Source organism: Juglans microcarpa x Juglans regia, chromosome 6D (assembly GCF_004785595.1).
Source record: "Juglans microcarpa x Juglans regia isolate MS1-56 chromosome 6D, Jm3101_v1.0, whole genome shotgun sequence".
Taxonomy (NCBI): domain Eukaryota; kingdom Viridiplantae; phylum Streptophyta; class Magnoliopsida; order Fagales; family Juglandaceae; genus Juglans; species Juglans microcarpa x Juglans regia.
The window spans coordinates 11,869,703-11,888,646 of NC_054604.1; the positions used below are offsets into that span (position 1 = coordinate 11,869,703).

Genomic DNA, 18,944 nt, shown 5'->3' on the forward strand with positions numbered 1-18,944 from the left:
TTCTAAAACAATGAACTTTTTATTTCTAGAACTCATTTTTACGAAAAATTCTACTTGCAGTCCTGAGTGAGGGACTGCGTGTACAGTCTTATTGATGAATGAGGTAAAAGGAAAAAAAATATCATTTTAAAAATGACATTATTGTAATTTTAAAGTTTTTTTAAACATAACTGTATGTATTTGCATGAGTAGTCCCCATTTTGAAGACTGTATGTAGACTAACTCTATTTTTACAATGAAAGAATTGGTAAATTTATAGATACATGAGGCTATGCTTGCTATGGTAACAAATAAAATATGGAAACAATGTACAATAGCTAATTTCCTAAAATCATGGTGTACGTTGCAAATTTTGTGCTAATTAATCGTGTCCAATCACTAAGCGCATGCCACCAAAGGGTTCCTCCCTCATCGGAAAATATAACCTCATATGTAAAGTTTGTTCTGGGTTGAATTGGACACTGTGTGATATATTCAGGACCATCTGACCATGGATTTCTTGGCTGCTTCACACCATGCCTGCAATAATCATAATCAACATGGAATGATTACTTTTTGTTATTGATCTGAGGTGTTAAGCATATAACATACAATTGGTATGTATGCTTTTTTATTCATTTATATACAAAGGTGGCATGCACATACGTTAATTCCCATACGAAAAGGTATGACCATCTAATGGCAGGATGAGGATGGAATAGTGATAGCTTAATAAATTTATGGGAGCTTAGGTCAATTAGTGTTAATCTAATTTAAAAATGAGTCTTAAATTTGTCCAAATGTAATTTTCTGTTTTTTAGTATTAAATTATAGTGTGTCGTTTAAAGAAATTAGATAAGATCAAATGCATCATTGGCAGTCATTGATTAAAGAAGATGAATTAAAAATATTTTCTTACTAAATAGGTGTTAAACACTAGAGAATGTAACATAGTGATATGATTTATATATATATATATATATATATATATATATCTAATCTAACCTCAATGCACATGTGTAAGCTCCAGCTGGTTAGATGCAAGTAGTACGCGGGATGCAGAAAAATCTAGGCGGCAAAATTGGAGGGAAATCAGTTTTATCCTTTTGAAGGCTGTCACTTAGTGCAAAGTCACTTCATGAAGTCAGTCCACAACACGAAACCAGTCCACAGAAAGTCGAGAGTTGTTTTATCTTTAGAGAAATCTGCTTACCCATGGGTGCTTTTCAAGACGCAACACGTGCGGGTGCCATTGGAGACTGATTTCATTTTTTCTAACCTTTAAGCACTAAGAGATCTTAGTAGTATGTATTTTCTTACGTGCTCGACTTTGTCTTTTGGAAAAAAAGTCCACTACTTATTAGTTTCATGAAAATCTAATGATTGAGTTAATTTGGTAATATTATATTGGGGTGAAGCTAAGCTTTTCTTGTAGGATTTTCTCAGCTGAGGTGGAATGTTATTGTTCATTGCTCTCAGATTTTATTTATGCAAACATAGATATACAATCTAGTGAAGTAAGCTCAGTTGAGAGGTATTTTCTGAAATGCTCTTGTTTATTTCACAAATTTGTAAGGGAGAATTTTCAGAGGTTTAATAATCTGTAAAATGAGCTGATTTCACCCCAGTTTAAAAATATATTTTGATGAGCTTATTTCAACCTGTCTACAACCACAAACCAAACATGAATGATTTGCAAAAGATTTTCTGTTGCCATTCAGATTTCACGATAAAATTTTCTCCACCCGGGTCCACCAACATGGCTTTTAGTTATTATTTTTTACTCGGAATTTTATTTATGCTGCATGGAGCTTTAACATAGAGAAAGAAAGTGGACTTTTTGGATGGCCTTGGTTGTGTGGACCATGTAGAAAGTAAAATAATAATACTCAAACAGGCATTTTATCCCATTTATTTAACTTCAGAGTACTTATAGTTTTTTGTGGTGATGATTAAAGTTTAAGCTTGTAGAAATGTTGCAACTTCATTCATGATGAATTTTTCACATAAAGAGGCACGATGATCATCCTATTCTCTAAGTATTTTCACCTGACAGTTCCATTTTTCAGAGGTTGCATATAAAATCAATTTCCAATCAATTGCAAGTTCCATTTGCCATGAGAGGAATAAGAAGAGGAATTAGTAGACATGCCCGAATGATAGAAACTCGCATACGCACAAATCAAGGGAGCACATGGAGTGGTCCAACTCCTCAGTCGTAGCCTAGTAGGTGGACACGAAGGGTTGAGCGTCCTGAATCATCGGATGACTCAACACAACCCCTAGAGATGGTTTTGGGTACTGAGTTTTCTAAAATTAGTAATGGTCCAAAAACAAGGCTTGAGAACAATGGTAATAAGTATAGACTGACGTGGGAATTATGAAGTTATTTAATATTCTTTGCTCATGGATTTGTCTACAATATCTATTCATGTATGAGTTGGTTGGACAACGATTAATGTTGGAGTTCAAACTGTCCTTTTATTATTTGCTCTATTCAACTAGGAATGTTGATGTGAATATAGTTTTAGGTTGAGTCTTAAATTATATTGAATTTCAAAATTCATTCCCCACTCATTTAACACTCATGGAATGTTAATAAAAATTATAAAGACAAACCTAATTAATCAGGAAACACTCACGGTTTGGCTGCTCCATTGTGCAGTTTGTTTAGTGATTCTTATTTATTAATCATTTATGTCAACATATTAATGGTAGGGAAACAAACAATGTAGAGGTGTCATGGATCAGCTGGGTGCACTAAGTTTACGAAGCTTCGTAAGCATAATTTTATTCCTTTGAAGATTAATGATGGTGAGAGGGCACCATCATGTGAAAATGTGGTGTTCTTTGCAACAAGGGTAACATGGATTATCAAGCATCATGCAATCATGGTTCAAAATAGTTGGGATGTTGTTGATGCACAAGAAAAAGAGGAGCTGATCAATCATGTTCGGGTATTGAGCTGCTTTGATCATAATATACTTGCTCCAGATCCTTTGAATATATTTCATAAGATTATGTCAATGAAATGATTCTGATTTTTTGTTTAATGATGTAGGCTGATTTCATTCTAGATTGGAGCAAACTGAATCATCGTGTGATGGTTGAGAAGAATCTAGGGAAGAAGTTCAATGACTTTCACTACTAACTTCATAAATAATACTTGGGTTGTGCAACACACGAGGAGGCATTAGTGAAATCAACCTCGTTGGTGGAACAAGAGGCATGGGAAAAGTTATGTGGGAGATGGGGGAGTGACGAATTCAAGGTAACAAGTGACTTGTAGAAGTTTGAAAATATAGCAACAATACTAGATTTGATGTTTTCTTATTGCATGTTAGAACACGATGATTGAGAAGTTAGATGAGATTGAACCTGAGGAGCGCACAGATCAGGCTACAAATATTATATTCAGAGACGTGCTAGGACACAGATCTAGTTATGCAAGAGGACTTGGTGGTTTAGTTATACCCGAGCCTAAACCATCATCCATGTCAGCACAAGTTCAGCACCTTACCCAAGAAAATGAGAAACATAAAAATGAGGCAATGATGTACAAGAATGAATTGGATGACCTTAAAAAGGATGTACTTCAATTATTGGTTTGGCAACAATTGTATGACCAGGGGATGGACTTTCACATGGCTGACCCTCTATTTGAAAGAGTGTCTCATAGAGACACTCCTGCACCAGTTTAGCTAGATGGGTTTCTAAACCTGTGAGTTTTTAATATTTTGTTAAGATGTATTCGTGAAGAATACAATATTGCTAACTTTTGCTGGCCTATACATATTTTGTTTATTAGTTGTCTAGAAAATAGTGCAGGATTTTGAAGTTGGTTATACTTGCTGGAATGGCATCAAAAAAAAGTCCTAGATGAATATCTCCTGCATGTTGCTTGGTGAAGGTACTTTGTTAAAGGTTATTTCTTTAAACTTTGTAAGTATGCTTTAAAAGAATCAACCTACTGCATGCCTTGTCTGCAATGATTAAGAGAGTTGATCATTGTATTCCGTAAGATTAGTTATGATGGTGGTGATATTAAAACCCTGCATTCTGTGAGATGTATACTAGTCACAAGATATGTTTGGTAATTTTTCCTGTAATAGACTAACAGTGGAGACTTATGTTGAATATGCATGTAAAGATTAAGAGATTTAATCCTGGTAACGTTTTCATGATGAATAAGGAAGAATTTGTTAGGTTTACATTTGTTTTGTTTATACATGCAATGACTGGCATAAGCTCTGTAATTTTTTGAATCTGTCTAATTTGGAGGTAGACATTAGTAATTACTTCAAGCACTTTGACATTATTTGAACCTCTGTAATTTGTAGGTAGACATTTCCAATTCAAAGGTTCATAATATCAGTCAAGTGTAATATTTTTATGCACCAATAGTAGGCCTGCTGGATGCTTCACTCCCAGATTTAATGTATAGCCATGTTGAGGCAATGTTTTAAGGGAAGTAGAGTATTTTTGTGTTTAGTGGCATGCAGTATGTTATTAGGAATTTAAGCAATTGCATGAAAATTAGGTATGTACTTGTTGCTATAATGTATGAAGTGAAAGGAAAAATGAAATGTGGTGATTGAAGCTTGTACTATATCTAGATGGCAATGTACATGAAAATATGAGTAAAATATATGGTGTTTGATTTATATATGGCATGTCATTAAGCTATATTAAGTCCAAAAGAAAAAGTCCTCAAAATACAGGCAATTGGCAGAGTAAAAAAATGAGAGGAATCTCAAAGATATACTAAATGACCATCAGGAGTTTCCAAGTCAAAATATATCATTGGCTTCCTTTGTATCCTTGTAGCTTCCGTACTTTACTCTCTTTTGCTTTCCTTGATGCAGCTTTAAGGTTCTAAAAAGGAAATTTCCTTCCAAAAGGTTCTAAAAAGGAAAATATTTTCTGTGGTTTTGAAAATGCAAATCTACACATCACTCATTGCCACTTGTGTCTCTATTGTGGGACTTTTTGCAAGTGGGGGGAATGTAAGACTTTACATGGGGAAATGGAAGGTTTTGGTACGGGTAAAGTTTCCTATGTAATGACTTTAGTTTGGACATTGCGATGGCTTGGCAGGTTTGTTCTGTTGGTGTTGTGGGCTTGATATTTGTGATTTCATCTCTCTTCTCCAATGTAATCAGTATTGTCTCTTTAGCTATTACTCCTATTGCTTCTGTGATAGTTTTCCATGACAACGTGAATGGCATCAAAGTAATTGCTATGCTTTTGGCTCTTTGGGGTTTTGCATCCTAAATTTTTAAATCATTATCGTGATAATTCTACAACAAGGACAACTCAAAATGATATTAACGAATCTCATTATGATTATTTATCTTGATTGTTTCTTAATGAGGGATTTGGAAAGGCTGGCTAGAAACTGAATATCATAATATATAAAAAACAGTCATAATATATAACTTATTATATATTAGCAGAGTACATACATACCTAGGTTCAAAGTAGCCAAAAGAAAATACAGGTTCCATAAACCCATCAAAATGACTCTATTTCTGCGAGTTGGTGAGAAATTGATAGAAAACCCATCAAATTTGCTGCAAGCATTTGAAGCGGCATCAACTCATTTATTCACCGCAAATGGGAAAGGGGCAAAAACTAAATATTGAAAGGGATCCCTTAGAAATAGCTGCGTTTTGTATTCATCACAATAGGAAGACAATTTATTGTTGGCATGCCCCAAAATTGCCAAATCATGCATTCACAGCGGTGCCCCAAAATCACCGCATGTGGTCCCGTGAGTGTCTTGCTGCGTGAGGTATTCTCCGCAATTGGAAAGTAGTGTATTGCCGGCATGCCCCAAATGGCCAAATTTCCCTGGATACAGTGCCACAACATCGCCGTAAATGAAGGAAATTTGTGACGATGTTGCAGCCGTAATTGCCTAAACCTGCCAAATTAGGGATCGTATTTTGCTGTGTTGTTTTTGGCTGAAAAAGATGGAGCAATTGCGGCCGCCCATCATTTCTCACAGAAAGATCTTTGATCAGACATTTTACTTTCGGCCGAATAGCGATGGAGCCAAATCGCAGCATTCACTGGTTTGCTGTGAGAAAACAGGGGAGTTGCAGGGATCTTGCTCTCCACAAAAAGGAAAATATCTCGTAGTGTTTATCTAACACACTAAATTCCATTTTAGATAGGCACAAAATTGTTAATCCATCTTTTGCGAACGCTATGTAATGTATTCATATCAAGAGTAGATTTCAACACTAAATTAGAAACAAGAAAATGCTAAAAATTTATATTTCTTGAAAAATAAAATTAGAAAGCTTATTCATGTGCTAGCCATGTGTGCTTTTAGTCTGGTTTGTGATAAAATCTACTTTGAGTGGATACATATAAATTATTATATGTAATGACAGAATGTATACTCTCGAAAGAATCTACAAATGATTGAACATATGTTATGCACAGTTATATATAAAATGTAGAAAACATTTTGTCGCATGTATACTTGAAATGTATAAATCTATAAATTTCCAAATTCAGCCACACTAATTGATTTTAAATCAGCTATATGTAATGAACAAGAATTCAAATGTATAAAACATTAAGTTGCAAAGAATATAGAATTTAGAAGTATAGAATTTAAACAATTCATTGATAGAAATGTATAAATCATTCAATACTTCTAGGTGTTGCACTTAACAATTAAGACATATGGTTATTGTGTTGTTTTGAAGTAATTATATGGACAAGGTCAAATTTAAACATTCTCTAGAATGTTTGTATAATGAATTACACGTACCTACTTTATATATATATATATATGTTGGTTAGTTTTATATTCTTTGGATCTATGTGTCCTTGCTCTGTTTTCTGGGTTATATGTTATGATGCATATCTTCGATAGATTTAGATCTATAACTTTCTTATTTTATTATGCTCACGTATTTGTTTCTATTATTTCGCTTCAAAATTCATTTTCCTTACATAATGTTTTTGTATTCAAATTCTTTCTTTCATATGTATTTCTTATGTTGTTATGCTGTGTAGTTGTATTTTGTATCTTTATTCTCATTAATCGTGTTTACACGTGTTTTTTCTTCTTATGTAGACTGTCTTTTTAATCAATGTTGATTTTAACTATAAACATTTAGACATTATTTCTTGCTGAACATATGAATCTATGAATATGCTGGTAACCTTTTGTATCTGCTCTTAGATACAAATATCACATTGATCGTGCTGCTCATTAGTTCATTTGGATATGGCTTTCTTCCATTCTATGCAATTATTTTAAGAATTAATTTTTTTTGCAATAATGTAATGAAAAATGGTAAGGTTATATTAAGAAATCAACAAAATTTTATTGGGGATACAATCAATTAACATTCTTATATATCAAGGTAATTTAAAAAATTCACAAGGTCGTGGAAAACAACTTGCAAAAAAAAAAAAAAAAAAAATTTGTATAGTGCCTTGCTAGATTAAAAAAAAAGAAAAAAAATATCTACTCTGAAAAAGAAAAGAAATATATACTTAACAAAAAGTATCTAAAAGTGATGTTGTTCAATTGGGATAATCTTCTCTATTTCGCGTTGATAAAGCAAATGTCTCAGACAGACAATGATGTAGAATTTATGAACAACAATGAGAACTCTAATCTATTAGGTTTTTTTTTTGAAAAAAAAATAATTTATCTTTTATGGTAATATTGATACCAATGAGATGTCCTCCCCACAAGAGGTTGAATGTTCTCAAAACATCAATGTTCTTGTAATAGATAAGCAAATGGATACATCTGCAATCAATGTAACAAATTCTCATAATTTGAACAGTTCTACAGATTCTTTGGCACCTAGATCGACAAATACATGTATAGAAAGTACAGATAGATCTAGTCAACTTGTAATTCTACAGGTTTATTGTTTATGCATTTTTTTTTTTTTGTTGATACTTTTTTATGAACCCTTACATTATTTTCATTCAAAATAGTGAACATTTTGTTCAATAGGCTATTTGTCTTGTTCGAGAGCAACCCAACTTTGAAACAATTATATCAATAGCTTGTTGGGATAAGGAACAAGTATAGAATTGAATCATGGTTATTCTCATTTTGTTTATACCCTTTATTACTCCTCCAATGATACGCTTAATCAAAGTATTGATACGCTTTTAAGAGTTTGCCACTATTGTTTGGTGTATGTTTGTTTAGTGTCGTAGGTAAGCGGCATCAACAATCTGCTGGCCTTAAGCAAATATTACAAACTGAACCACTTGAGGCAGATTCCTTATCATTCATACCATGCTGTAGATATTAAGGAGCAAAAAGATTTTATCATGAAACAAATAGACAATGGTTTTTGCTCTCATACCACCCTGTAACGCCCATTATTGTAGTGAGACTTTAGAAAATTATTTTAAAAAATGAGACGGGAATTATTGACTCTTTTAAAACCTTTTCCTTTGATTCCTAGGATATAAAAGATTCTAAATTTAAAACTAAAATCTACTCTATAAATATAAGAGAGTTTTTGCAGCAGAAATCATTAAATTAGACTATAAGACATTTTACAAAAATATGACTTTTATACATTATATAAAAATCTGCCTAGACTTCTATCACACTTCCCTTGGGCCAAGTCTGTCTTGATGCTTCATTTGAAAACATTACAAGGTGGGTTTTTCTTTAAAAAGGCTTTCCTTTCTTATAAAACATTCCCACACCTTGTACATCCTTCATAAAGAGCCAAAGAATTCTACATTTAGTTTACTCTTTTCACTTTTTCTCTGGCTGGTACACACTGTTACGTCCCAAGTGTTGGGGTTAGCAGTCTTTTAGACCCAGATTCCACCCGTGGCCACAAGTTGGGATTCCCTTTCGGTCAAAGGGTAGCACTGGGTGCACTACCAGTACTATTTACCCGACATTGCAATCTGACCAGTCCTTTGGTACCATTCTTCATTCATTCGGTCATGGTCGTTACCTACTTTCATACATTAACATATTCATTCATTTATTTTCCTTTCATTCATTCATTTCAATCTTTTCATTTTCATTCGTCAGTCCATTTCATTTCATAAACATCATTTAAAAGTATAAGCTTAAACATCATCAAAAAAATCATTTCATAGCATAAGCTTAAACATTATCATAAACATCATTTCATAACATTCTTTAAATATCCTTTCATAACATCATTTAAAACTCATTTTTTAGTCTCATTCAAATATCAGTTCATAAAGTCATTTAAAAATACTTTCATCATATCATTTAAACATCATTTAAAAGCATCTAGTATAAACCTCAACATTTCCTTTCATGAAAATAAGGACAATAACTACTACATATAGCATCCATTCACATGCATACAACTATTACTTGGAGTGCATAAATAGGGGCTGCCAAAGAAGGCATTTACATACATATAACTTTTAAACCTTAATACTTAGCAAACTTTTATAAAACATCATTTTATTTCATTTCATAAATCATCATAAAGAGAAACATTTCTTTTTCATTTCATGAATTTATGAAACGTAATAAAGGAAAGCATAGAAGATGGACTTGGATAACAGTGTGTGTTTAAGTGAAGGAAGTCCTAGTGAAGAGAAGTTTATGTATTTTTTGAGTTTAGTTACTTATGCACTTGAAAGGGAAATGACGTTAAGGTTATGTATGCATGTAGGTTGCCATTTAACACGCACATGAATGGACTGCATGAAATGTAAATAGCATGGAGTCCAGGTAAGTATTATGTTCATACTCTTATAGAATTTTCTAATATAGCTAGGGATGCACTTGAGGTCACATTTCCAACACATAGCATTCTACTTCAAGTTCTTATCCCTTAAAGTGAATCTCCTTGATTCGCTTTAAAGGTTAAGATATACAATCACATTCATCATACTCTTCCTACCAAACCATCTATCTCGATGCATAACTTAAACTAACTAAGTTATACATCTCAATCCTAGTTAATACATACATCTCTTCCTTTATTCATGTATAACCTAACCAACACTTCACCGTAATTTTAACCATGCGTAATACACAACTTTAAGCCAACCTTGAGGCTTAAACATCGTGTACTTATGCTTAAGACAAATTATCCATTATATATGACAAATCTATCCGGGACATGTGTCCAACCAAATTACACATATACCCTACCCCTTTTATCACTCAAGATTAATATATAATTCATTGGACGTCCACTTGTATAAACAAGCTTCATACACTAGACACTAACGTTCAACTCAAACACATACCATCATTATGCTTCACAGTCTTCCCCAACCTTCACAATCCCAACACATCACTTAACATCATGCCACTTCATAGACTACACAACTATCCCAACACTTTACACAATTCCCAACCAACATGATACTTCATTCAATTTGCCCAACTACATAGCTTATCCCTTGATAGGTACAAAGATGGACCTAGTCTTAAAGATCCTTTGCAAGTTTCGGATGATGTACAACCACATCATGGTTAAGCCAGATCCAATCACTTCACACAACACTTCAAACTACACGATTCATCCCAACACTTCTAGTGGCATCCTGCCATTCCACAGCTACACAACCCTGTTACTTCACAACACACTGCAATATCACCAACTACATCACATGGCACAACTCTACATTTAATCCCATCACTTCACACTACTTACAGCCACAACATTACACAATATTGCCCAAAACTTCAACCACACAGCCACATCACAACCTCACATCACAAACAACTCTGTTCATAGGTCACAACACAACACATTCACAACACCATTCCAATATCAACTTTGCAACAGTATTATTCTTAATGAAAATGGATAGGAATTATACCATAATGAGAGGCTGAAAGCTCATGTCGCTTGCTACCCGACATGGTCCCACAATGGCGGCTACGCACGTGCAAAAAGGTGCCAATTGAGGCACGGTGGTCACTATCGTGACCTTAAAACATGGGCCATTTTGGGTGGCTTGCAATTAGGGTTTCCCGTACAGGGGTAGTGGGGCACAGTGGTGGAGCTCGGGGCGGTATGAGGTGGCTGAGGCAGTGGTGGTCATGGGTGGTGGCTAGGCTGACGTGTATGGTGGTGGAAGGGGTTGAGGGAGGCGTTGGCTCACTGTTGGAGGGGAAGGGAGATCTGGAGCGGGAGAAGCCGAGAGATGGTCGTGGGTGGTTGTGGCCATGGCTGGTGGCGGCTCACGATGGCAAGAAGGCCGCGGTAGTAAGAAAACAAAGGAGAGAGTGAGAGGGGCATGGATATGAGAGGGCTGGGGTTGGGTTGTGGTGGTGGGTGTGGGTGTGGGGTGGTCGAGGTGACTTCGGTGGCGGGAAAAGTTAGGGTTTTTGGGATTTAATCACAACCTTTCATCTAGGGGTCCCCATATTGGTCTAACGGTAGAAATAAAACACTAAGATAAACTAACTACAATAAGAGGAATTAAAATAGAAATACAATGGGACTAATTTAAAACCCAACTTAAATTCTAAAATATAATCTTTCATCGTAAAATAAAATGATGAAGTTTACTAAATATTTTTAAGAGAAATAATATCATCTAAATAAGTAGAGTTTTTAACATAAAATAAAATGATGAATATTATATAATATTCTTAAAGAAATAAAATCATTTAAATAAAATGATTTTCTAAAAATTATATCATTTTCAGGGCTTCACAATATAAAAAGACTTACTTGAAAATATGGGCTTGGTTCAATAAGGCTACGTTTGGTTTTCAAAATCAGCTGAGTTTAACATCCAAACACTTAACTCTCAAATTACTAAACTCATCCCAATTCAAAACCTTTTTACACGTGAGACCCACAACCTTTTTCAACTTAAAGCATCTTTATATGTGGGACCTACAACCTTTTTCAATTTTTCATAAAAAGTATTAAACTCATCTTAACATCTAAACACACTTTAAACTCAGTTTAGATAGGCCCCACATAACTTCCTCCACTACTCAACTCAGTACTATTCATAAAGAGCTCAACTCAGCTCAACATCCAAACGTAGCCTAATACTAAAAATACCACATTTAAAATAAATTTGGACATTAAATATTTCAAAGACTTTAAAACATTGGGCTCCATTTAAAAATCATCAGCAATATTTAAAACACAATTTCGAGATTTTAAACACAAAGATGAGACTCATGACCAATCGAGAGAATCAGATCCCCATCCTAGTGTGCTTGAGATCACTTGAGGTCAAGTATTGGTGAATCCATTGGTGTGGATTTTCTTTGGCCAAAAGGGATTCCGGAGTTGCCATTGACACAAAGATAGAGATAGTTATCGTGGTAAAACTATAGAAAGGCCGAAGGTTCAAAACTGCATGCATGTAGAGATCGAGTGGATCACTTATGGAGTTGTAAGTTAGACTTAGCTAATACAAGGAGCTTGTGAGTGTTTTTAAATTGGTTGTAACAAACCAATTTCTATAATGGATTTTAGGCGGCAACTTACACAAGGAGTGATTTTAGAATTTTAAGATGTTGTTCAAATAAGTTTCCACTTTGTTACCAAATTGCTGTGTTGATTATTTTTTATTTTTTTGTGATTTTTTTCATTGACTCAACCATTTTAGATAGTCCAATAAAATTGAAAAACACCTATTTACCTCCCCTCTAGGTGTTGTGTTAGATTAGAGCTACTGATTTCTCATAGGAGACATGGATCTACAGTTTCGATCCCATTCTCTTGCAAAGCCAAGTTTCTCAAGCTATAAAGGCTTACCCATATAGGAACATGCCATTATTTCGTCTCTTTCCCAGAAATATCACCAAAAGACCACCAAAACTAAAGACACTCCCGGTCTAAAGAAGTCATGAGTAGCTGTATTTTTTCTCATATTTTTATCTAGCTACATGCTTGATATATACCAAGCCAACCAGCAGAACACTTATCATGGGAGACTGGAAGATAGATCTACTACATCATGATAAGGTATTCCTTGTTGAAGTTAATGAGGTAAATTTTATGAATTTTGGCTGACAATTTTAAATGGAAGCTTGCTTTCCATAAATATCACCTCATGATGACTATATTATGAGTTCTGCTCCAAAATAACCATAGATAGAACATAAGAAAGCACACTCATATAGATAAAACTGGAGAAAGACAACTTTTTAATATCAAGTATTACTTATATTTATTGACCAAGAGTGCCTACCAATACGATGCCATAAGAGCTGTTGTTTCATCAGATGTGACAAGGATTAAAAATATGATATTCAACAATCTCCTTTGAGGTTACTAACCTGCCAGATTATGTATCCAGAATCATAAGATAGACAGAACACGGAAATGGCGAGAAAGAGTCAGAGAGGCAAATTTGCTTTAGAATATTGCATCTCAATGGCTGCACAGACTACAATAATCAATCTCATTTTTTTTTTTATTATGATATAAACTTGGAAAGAAACAGATAAAAGAAACTTAGAAAAGTCATCGCTCATCCCCTAGAATTTATTGTTCAAGGATGCAAGCTCAACACTATCCTTATTTCAAAGGGAAGTAGAAGATAGTTTGATAGGAGCTTCCTGGAAAAATAGGACTCACCAGGCCATGAGACCACTAGAAAATAATAACTGAATGGGATAACAAGATAGCACAGTAAGAGATGACAAGTCCCCAAAGCTGGGCCAGGGTGTGTAGATCAGGCATTATTATCGTACTAACCATCACGTATCAAGATTTCACATCCAAATGAAGTAGTTAATTCCTCTCAACAATCTTATGATCTGTATAAAGCGGTCCAGCGTATGAGAATGTCGTCCCAATCAATGTCCAGAACCGTGACCAGATGGTTAGCACCTGATATTGCTCACTGTAAATCAAATTAGGATGTGGCTTTCAGTCGGTTTCATATAGAATTGGTGCGAGAGTTATAATGCCTCCACCATTATCTTCAAACAGAGATTCATAGTGGTTAATTACCTGCTTCCCAGCTTGTATGAAATGTACGACAAGCATTTGTTTAAATCGATTACGACTGTCCAAAACTGAAAATAATATAAACTATAAGAACTAAAATCAACTTCCAGTGCATTCTTATAAAAAAATGGTAATTATTTTGGGCCAATTGGGTCAAGTTCTGACTGTTCTGTATGTTCAAACAGAGTTCTACAAAGAGACCGGCCCTAAAGAATACCTTAACTGGGATAATCAAAGTCTGCACATCAGGTGCAATCACAGAGAGAGAGAGAGAGAGCTGCTGTGTACCAAAAGCTCTCGTATTATAAAAAACAAATGAGACAGGAAGTATACTAACATGGATTCCAGCAGCTAAAAACAGTGCAGCTGGTGAACAAAACTTCAAAAAGGGAATCCCACGCGAATGTTTTTCTTTGAGGCTTCTGCCAATCGCTTGATCCCTTTGGCGCATTTGTAGAACTCCAACAATTCGTCAGCAACATCTTTCGGGTGACACTTGACAAACGCCTTTAAAAACCTCTCCTCTGTCATCCTCAGTGCCCTAAGCATTGTGGGTCCCTTAATCTGGGAATCAAGACCCATGTCATCTATCTTCCCTGCAAGAAGGACGCGCGGCTTTAACACAGTCTCCAAGCTAGAGTACAATAGAAATGGATACTTAAGGACCACACTGGCAGAAAGCTTCATCGTGCCCAAAATGAAAGTCATGTTCCTCTGTACCTTATCAACTGATAGTGTCAACATAAGGGGGGATCTCCCAAAGAGATTGAAGATTTCATCATCTGAAAACCCGAACTTTTCAAAATTTCCCACCTTTTGACTGATTGTTTCATGGCGTGAGATGCCGATGATCGTAACAACATATTTATACATCTTTGAATCCTTGGAAATCCCAGTTTTGCGAATATATTCCATTTTCTCTTCATCAAATGAAGTTCGAGGTATCATGGTGGGCCGAGAAAGGAGCATAGGAATCAAGTCCTTTCTACTAACACCCATCTCTTGATACAGCGCAATAGCAGGCTTGATCCTGTTATTGAAATCATACGTTAAGAGTGAAGGGTTCCTAACAATAGCTTTAGCAAGCACTTCCCTTGACTCAAACAATGTCATAAAAAATTCAAGCCGCTCATCAAAGCAATGATTTATTCGACAACTTAGAAGCCTAGGGCGACAATTGATCATCTTCACAAGATCATGAGCTTCAATACCCAAGCTACTGAGCATGTTAAGTTTGGATTGAAGGTGGGTAATGTTGGCCCGGCGTAAAGAAGGGCGGCGGACAATTATCTTCGATACATCATCATCGGTACAACCCCATTTCCTCATAACATCAATGGAGTTTTTTGGGTGGTCTACAACTTCTACTCTTTCAACTTGGGTTGGACTTTTCGTTGAATACGTGGCGGTCGTGAAGACCAGCAAAGGTTTTGAAACTGATTCCCTAGGAAATGTGAGCAAATGGTGCGATGGAATTAATAATTTAACTAAAGCGAAGGCTTTCGGTAACATATCAATCTTGCAATTGAAGAATCAGTGATAAGGGCTTTATGGCTAGGGCTACACTCAAGAATCAATATGGAATGCTCAAAATGGGAAACATGTGGGCATTAATTGATTTAGACCGCTATTAGTATACAATACAAAATCAGCATATAATCGACATTCATTGAAAACCTCACAAGCCCAAACTTCTCGGTGAGTTTCACCAAATGGATTTTCTGCAAAATAAATACACCGAAATAAATAAATAAATAAAGGTGCTTAGAAAACAATAATGACGACAAATATCTATACATGTAATAAAAAAGGAATTGCCTCCAAATTTACGAAATTAATATAATTATGATAAGTGTAGACCCTACTTAGTAGAAATTTATGTGATGATTTGAATTAAAGTATCCCTCTATAGATCTCATATTAGATAGAAATATCTCTGTTACATATACAGATTTGGCCAAAATATCGCTACTACCGTTATTGGGTTACACTAAGGCTCCGCTTGGTTCCTTGACTGCACTAAGTGCAGTCCACTTTTAAACTCCTTCAAACATCCAAACATCACGTCCTGTAGATGGACATGACTAGGCTGGCTGACAAAAGCTAATCTCTGCAGCCTTTTTTTTTTTTTTTTGTTGCCATCAAATCTCTCTCCCTCTCTCTCTCTCTCATGACAAAATCGGTTTGTGCCCAATAGTGGGGGACAAAACTTTTTTTTTTTAGAAGTCTCCTCTACAGGTTTGGCACGTGGGGGACAAAAAAGTGATGTGAACAGTAGTGGGTCCCAATAATTTTACAACTTTCCATAAATATATCTAAACTCATTTTAATATCCAAATACACTTTAAACTCATCCTAAGTGGGTCTCACAAAACTTACTCAACCATCTCAACTCACTACTATTCATAAAAAACTCAAATCAACTTAGTTCAGCTCAACATCCAAACGCAATCTAAAATGCCTTTGCTGCATATCTGAATGGACTAAAATAGACATACAACAAATCGAATTAGATAGAAACACCCTTTATTCAAATCAAACCAACCAACAACCATAAATCTCTAGAACTACTAACAACCAGAAATCTCTAAAACTATCTTTTTTTTTTTTTTTTTTTTTTTATAATTAATAAGAATTTTATTATCACGAATAGGCATACCCCAAGTATACAAGAAATATACAAAGAAAATACCTACTACACTCTAGAAAACAGGAAAACTAAAACAGAAACAGATTCAGTAAATTCTCATCATTCATTTCAAAGATCTTAGCCCACAAACTCAAAGTAGAAAAGAAAAAGTTTCGCAGATCTTCAAAAGAGCGCTCCTTGTCTTCAGAACATCTCCAATTTCTTTCCAGCCAAAGACACCACATTAAACACAAAGCAACCCTTCTCCATCTTGTAGCAACATCTTTCCTCACCTCACAACCCCACCAACATGCAAGAAGCTCCACAACATCCTTAGGCATCACCCAAAATTAACTTGTCCGACCAATAACCTCATACCACAAAGAGTTTGCCACCTCACAATGTAAAAACAGATGATTTACAAATTCTCCATCCTTCTTGCACATGACACACCAATCGGCTATACACAAACCACATTTTCTAAGATTATCCATAGTCAATACTTTCCCTAGAGCAACCACCCAATTGAAGTACATAATACACTCAAGTACACAAATCTGTCTACTATATGCAACCAATCAATTTTCTACCCTTTTTATCACCTAAGATCAACATACAATCCATTTAAAGTAATAATTTTTTTTAACAAGGTCCATCCATACTCAATACATTTAATATGTACAAATCTGTCCATTTAGAAATCAACATCATCATCATGTTTTTCAAACTCACTACATCTCCATCATTTAATCCCAACACTTCAAGATACGCCATCTCAATCCAAACACCATGCATTCATATCCAACATCTCAATACAATTCAATCATGTAGCATAGTCCAAACTCAAGCTAAATCATGTAATTACAAACCACTTCTATACTCGATCATCAAATACAATTGAATTTAAAGATTAACCATTAAATTTGTCCAATGAATACCACAAACACCAAGATGCACACTCTATTCATTTATCACTTGAGCCCAACCTAAATCCATCACACGATCCATTGTTCATGCATAGCACACCCAACATAATCAAATCTGTCCAACCAACATTTACAAACACTTTACTCAATTTATAAGCCTCTTGACAACACATACATGTTTCCAAATTACCATCCAACACAAACACACATACTCTATAACAAGCTCCTAATCAATATATCACTTCCTCATAATTAATCATAACCAACATATTCAATACAACAAATCAGTCCAATTCTTCCAAGAGTATCCTTATAAAATTTTTATGCTACTTAATAGCATTCATACATCTCCAAAATTTTACCATCTTACAACTATACATCATATATATCTCACACAACATAAAACGCAAGAAAACCAGTTCGAACACAATCTGTCCATATCATAAATTCTTGCATACTTAACTCAACATACACCAACACAGTTAAAATCATAGAGCTTAATAAGCTTCATACACACCCACAACTAGTTATACAACCCAAAGCAAAATATCACTTCAATATTTAGTATCAAATTCATATCATTCTATTCCATCCTTCCATACACCCAACTCAAATTATAACACAAACTAACATATTTTCTGCCCATGTACATCAATCCAACACAATTACAATATACAAAGATTAATAAGCTTCATTAATGGCTCCACACAAACCCAACCTTCACAATTACTTTATTCAACCAATAAGCTTTTTAACAATACATACAACACATATGCTCAATCCAAAGTCCAATTAACTCAACATAGAACAACCAACACAACCCCATAATTCACAATCTCCAACAACTCCATTTCAATCCTAACCACACCTCACTTCTTCTCATTCTATCACAACCAATATATTCAATATATATAAATATAAATCTGCCTATATTCAAACACAACACCAGCAACATCCATATAAACTACATAACATAATACTCCTTGAGACATAGAGAGAGAATTTATACCACAACTTAAGGGGCTGAGCAGCGAGGGAAGCGTGCGGCTGAAGTGGGTTGGTTTACGGCTTCAGTGGTCTGAGGTGGGCTGAGCAGTGGTAGGCAGTGGGCCTTGCGTGGAGGAACCTGTGGTGGTGCTGCGCTCGATAGTGGGATTTGAGACGTGGCTGCGCTGCTGGACTTCAGCTGAGTGGTGCTCGGCTTACGGAGGAACAGTGGTGGCGTAGGCAACGGATGTACACGGCTGGACAGGGTGTGGCGGCCTCCCTTCGCCACGGTGGTGGTACTGGGGCTTGTTTTTTCTGGACGGCGAGGGGTGGTGCTCGACGGAAAGGGGCTTGGTTGCGGCGTCGTATGATGGTGGTTGGCCGTGGCGGGCGTGCTCGTGGTGGCTGATGGCGTGGGTGGTGGCTGAGAGATGGGAGAAACGGAGGGAGAAATCGAGAGAGAGAGAGAGAGAGTCTGCTACC

At 35.4% G+C, this 18,944-nt stretch overlaps 1 protein-coding gene, 1 long non-coding RNA gene and 1 pseudogene across 5 annotated transcripts; 2 read left to right on the plus strand and 1 right to left on the minus strand.

Moving 5' to 3' along the window:
• Positions 1-1,149: 1,149 nt before the first annotated feature.
• Positions 1,150-4,709, plus strand: LOC121235227. The gene is made up of 4 exons (XR_005934547.1): positions 1,150-1,283; positions 1,415-1,513; positions 3,808-3,979; positions 4,186-4,709. It is a non-coding gene; the product is annotated as an uncharacterized LOC121235227 (long non-coding RNA).
• Positions 4,710-4,751: 42 nt separating this feature from the next.
• On the plus strand, positions 4,752-5,274 carry LOC121235380 (annotated as a pseudogene).
• An 8,084-nt stretch (positions 5,275-13,358) lies between these two features.
• On the minus strand, positions 13,359-18,678 carry LOC121235224. Of its 4 annotated transcripts, XR_005934543.1 has the most exons (4): positions 18,484-18,678; positions 14,257-15,363; positions 13,923-13,987; positions 13,359-13,812 (listed from the first exon to the last, which is right to left on the minus strand). XR_005934543.1 is itself a non-coding variant. In XM_041131537.1 (3 exons), exon 2 carries the CDS (start codon positions 15,246-15,248, stop codon positions 14,301-14,303), a length of 948 nt encoding a protein of 315 aa, XP_040987471.1. In that variant the 5' UTR covers positions 15,249-15,363; positions 18,484-18,678; the 3' UTR covers positions 13,359-13,812; positions 14,257-14,300. The 4 variants fall into 4 exon arrangements, 3 of the variants coding, with proteins under 3 accessions (XP_040987471.1, XP_040987470.1, XP_040987469.1); XM_041131537.1 differs by lacking the exon at positions 13,923-13,987; XM_041131536.1 differs by having other exon boundaries at positions 13,359-13,987.
• Positions 18,679-18,944: the final 266 nt, after the last annotated feature.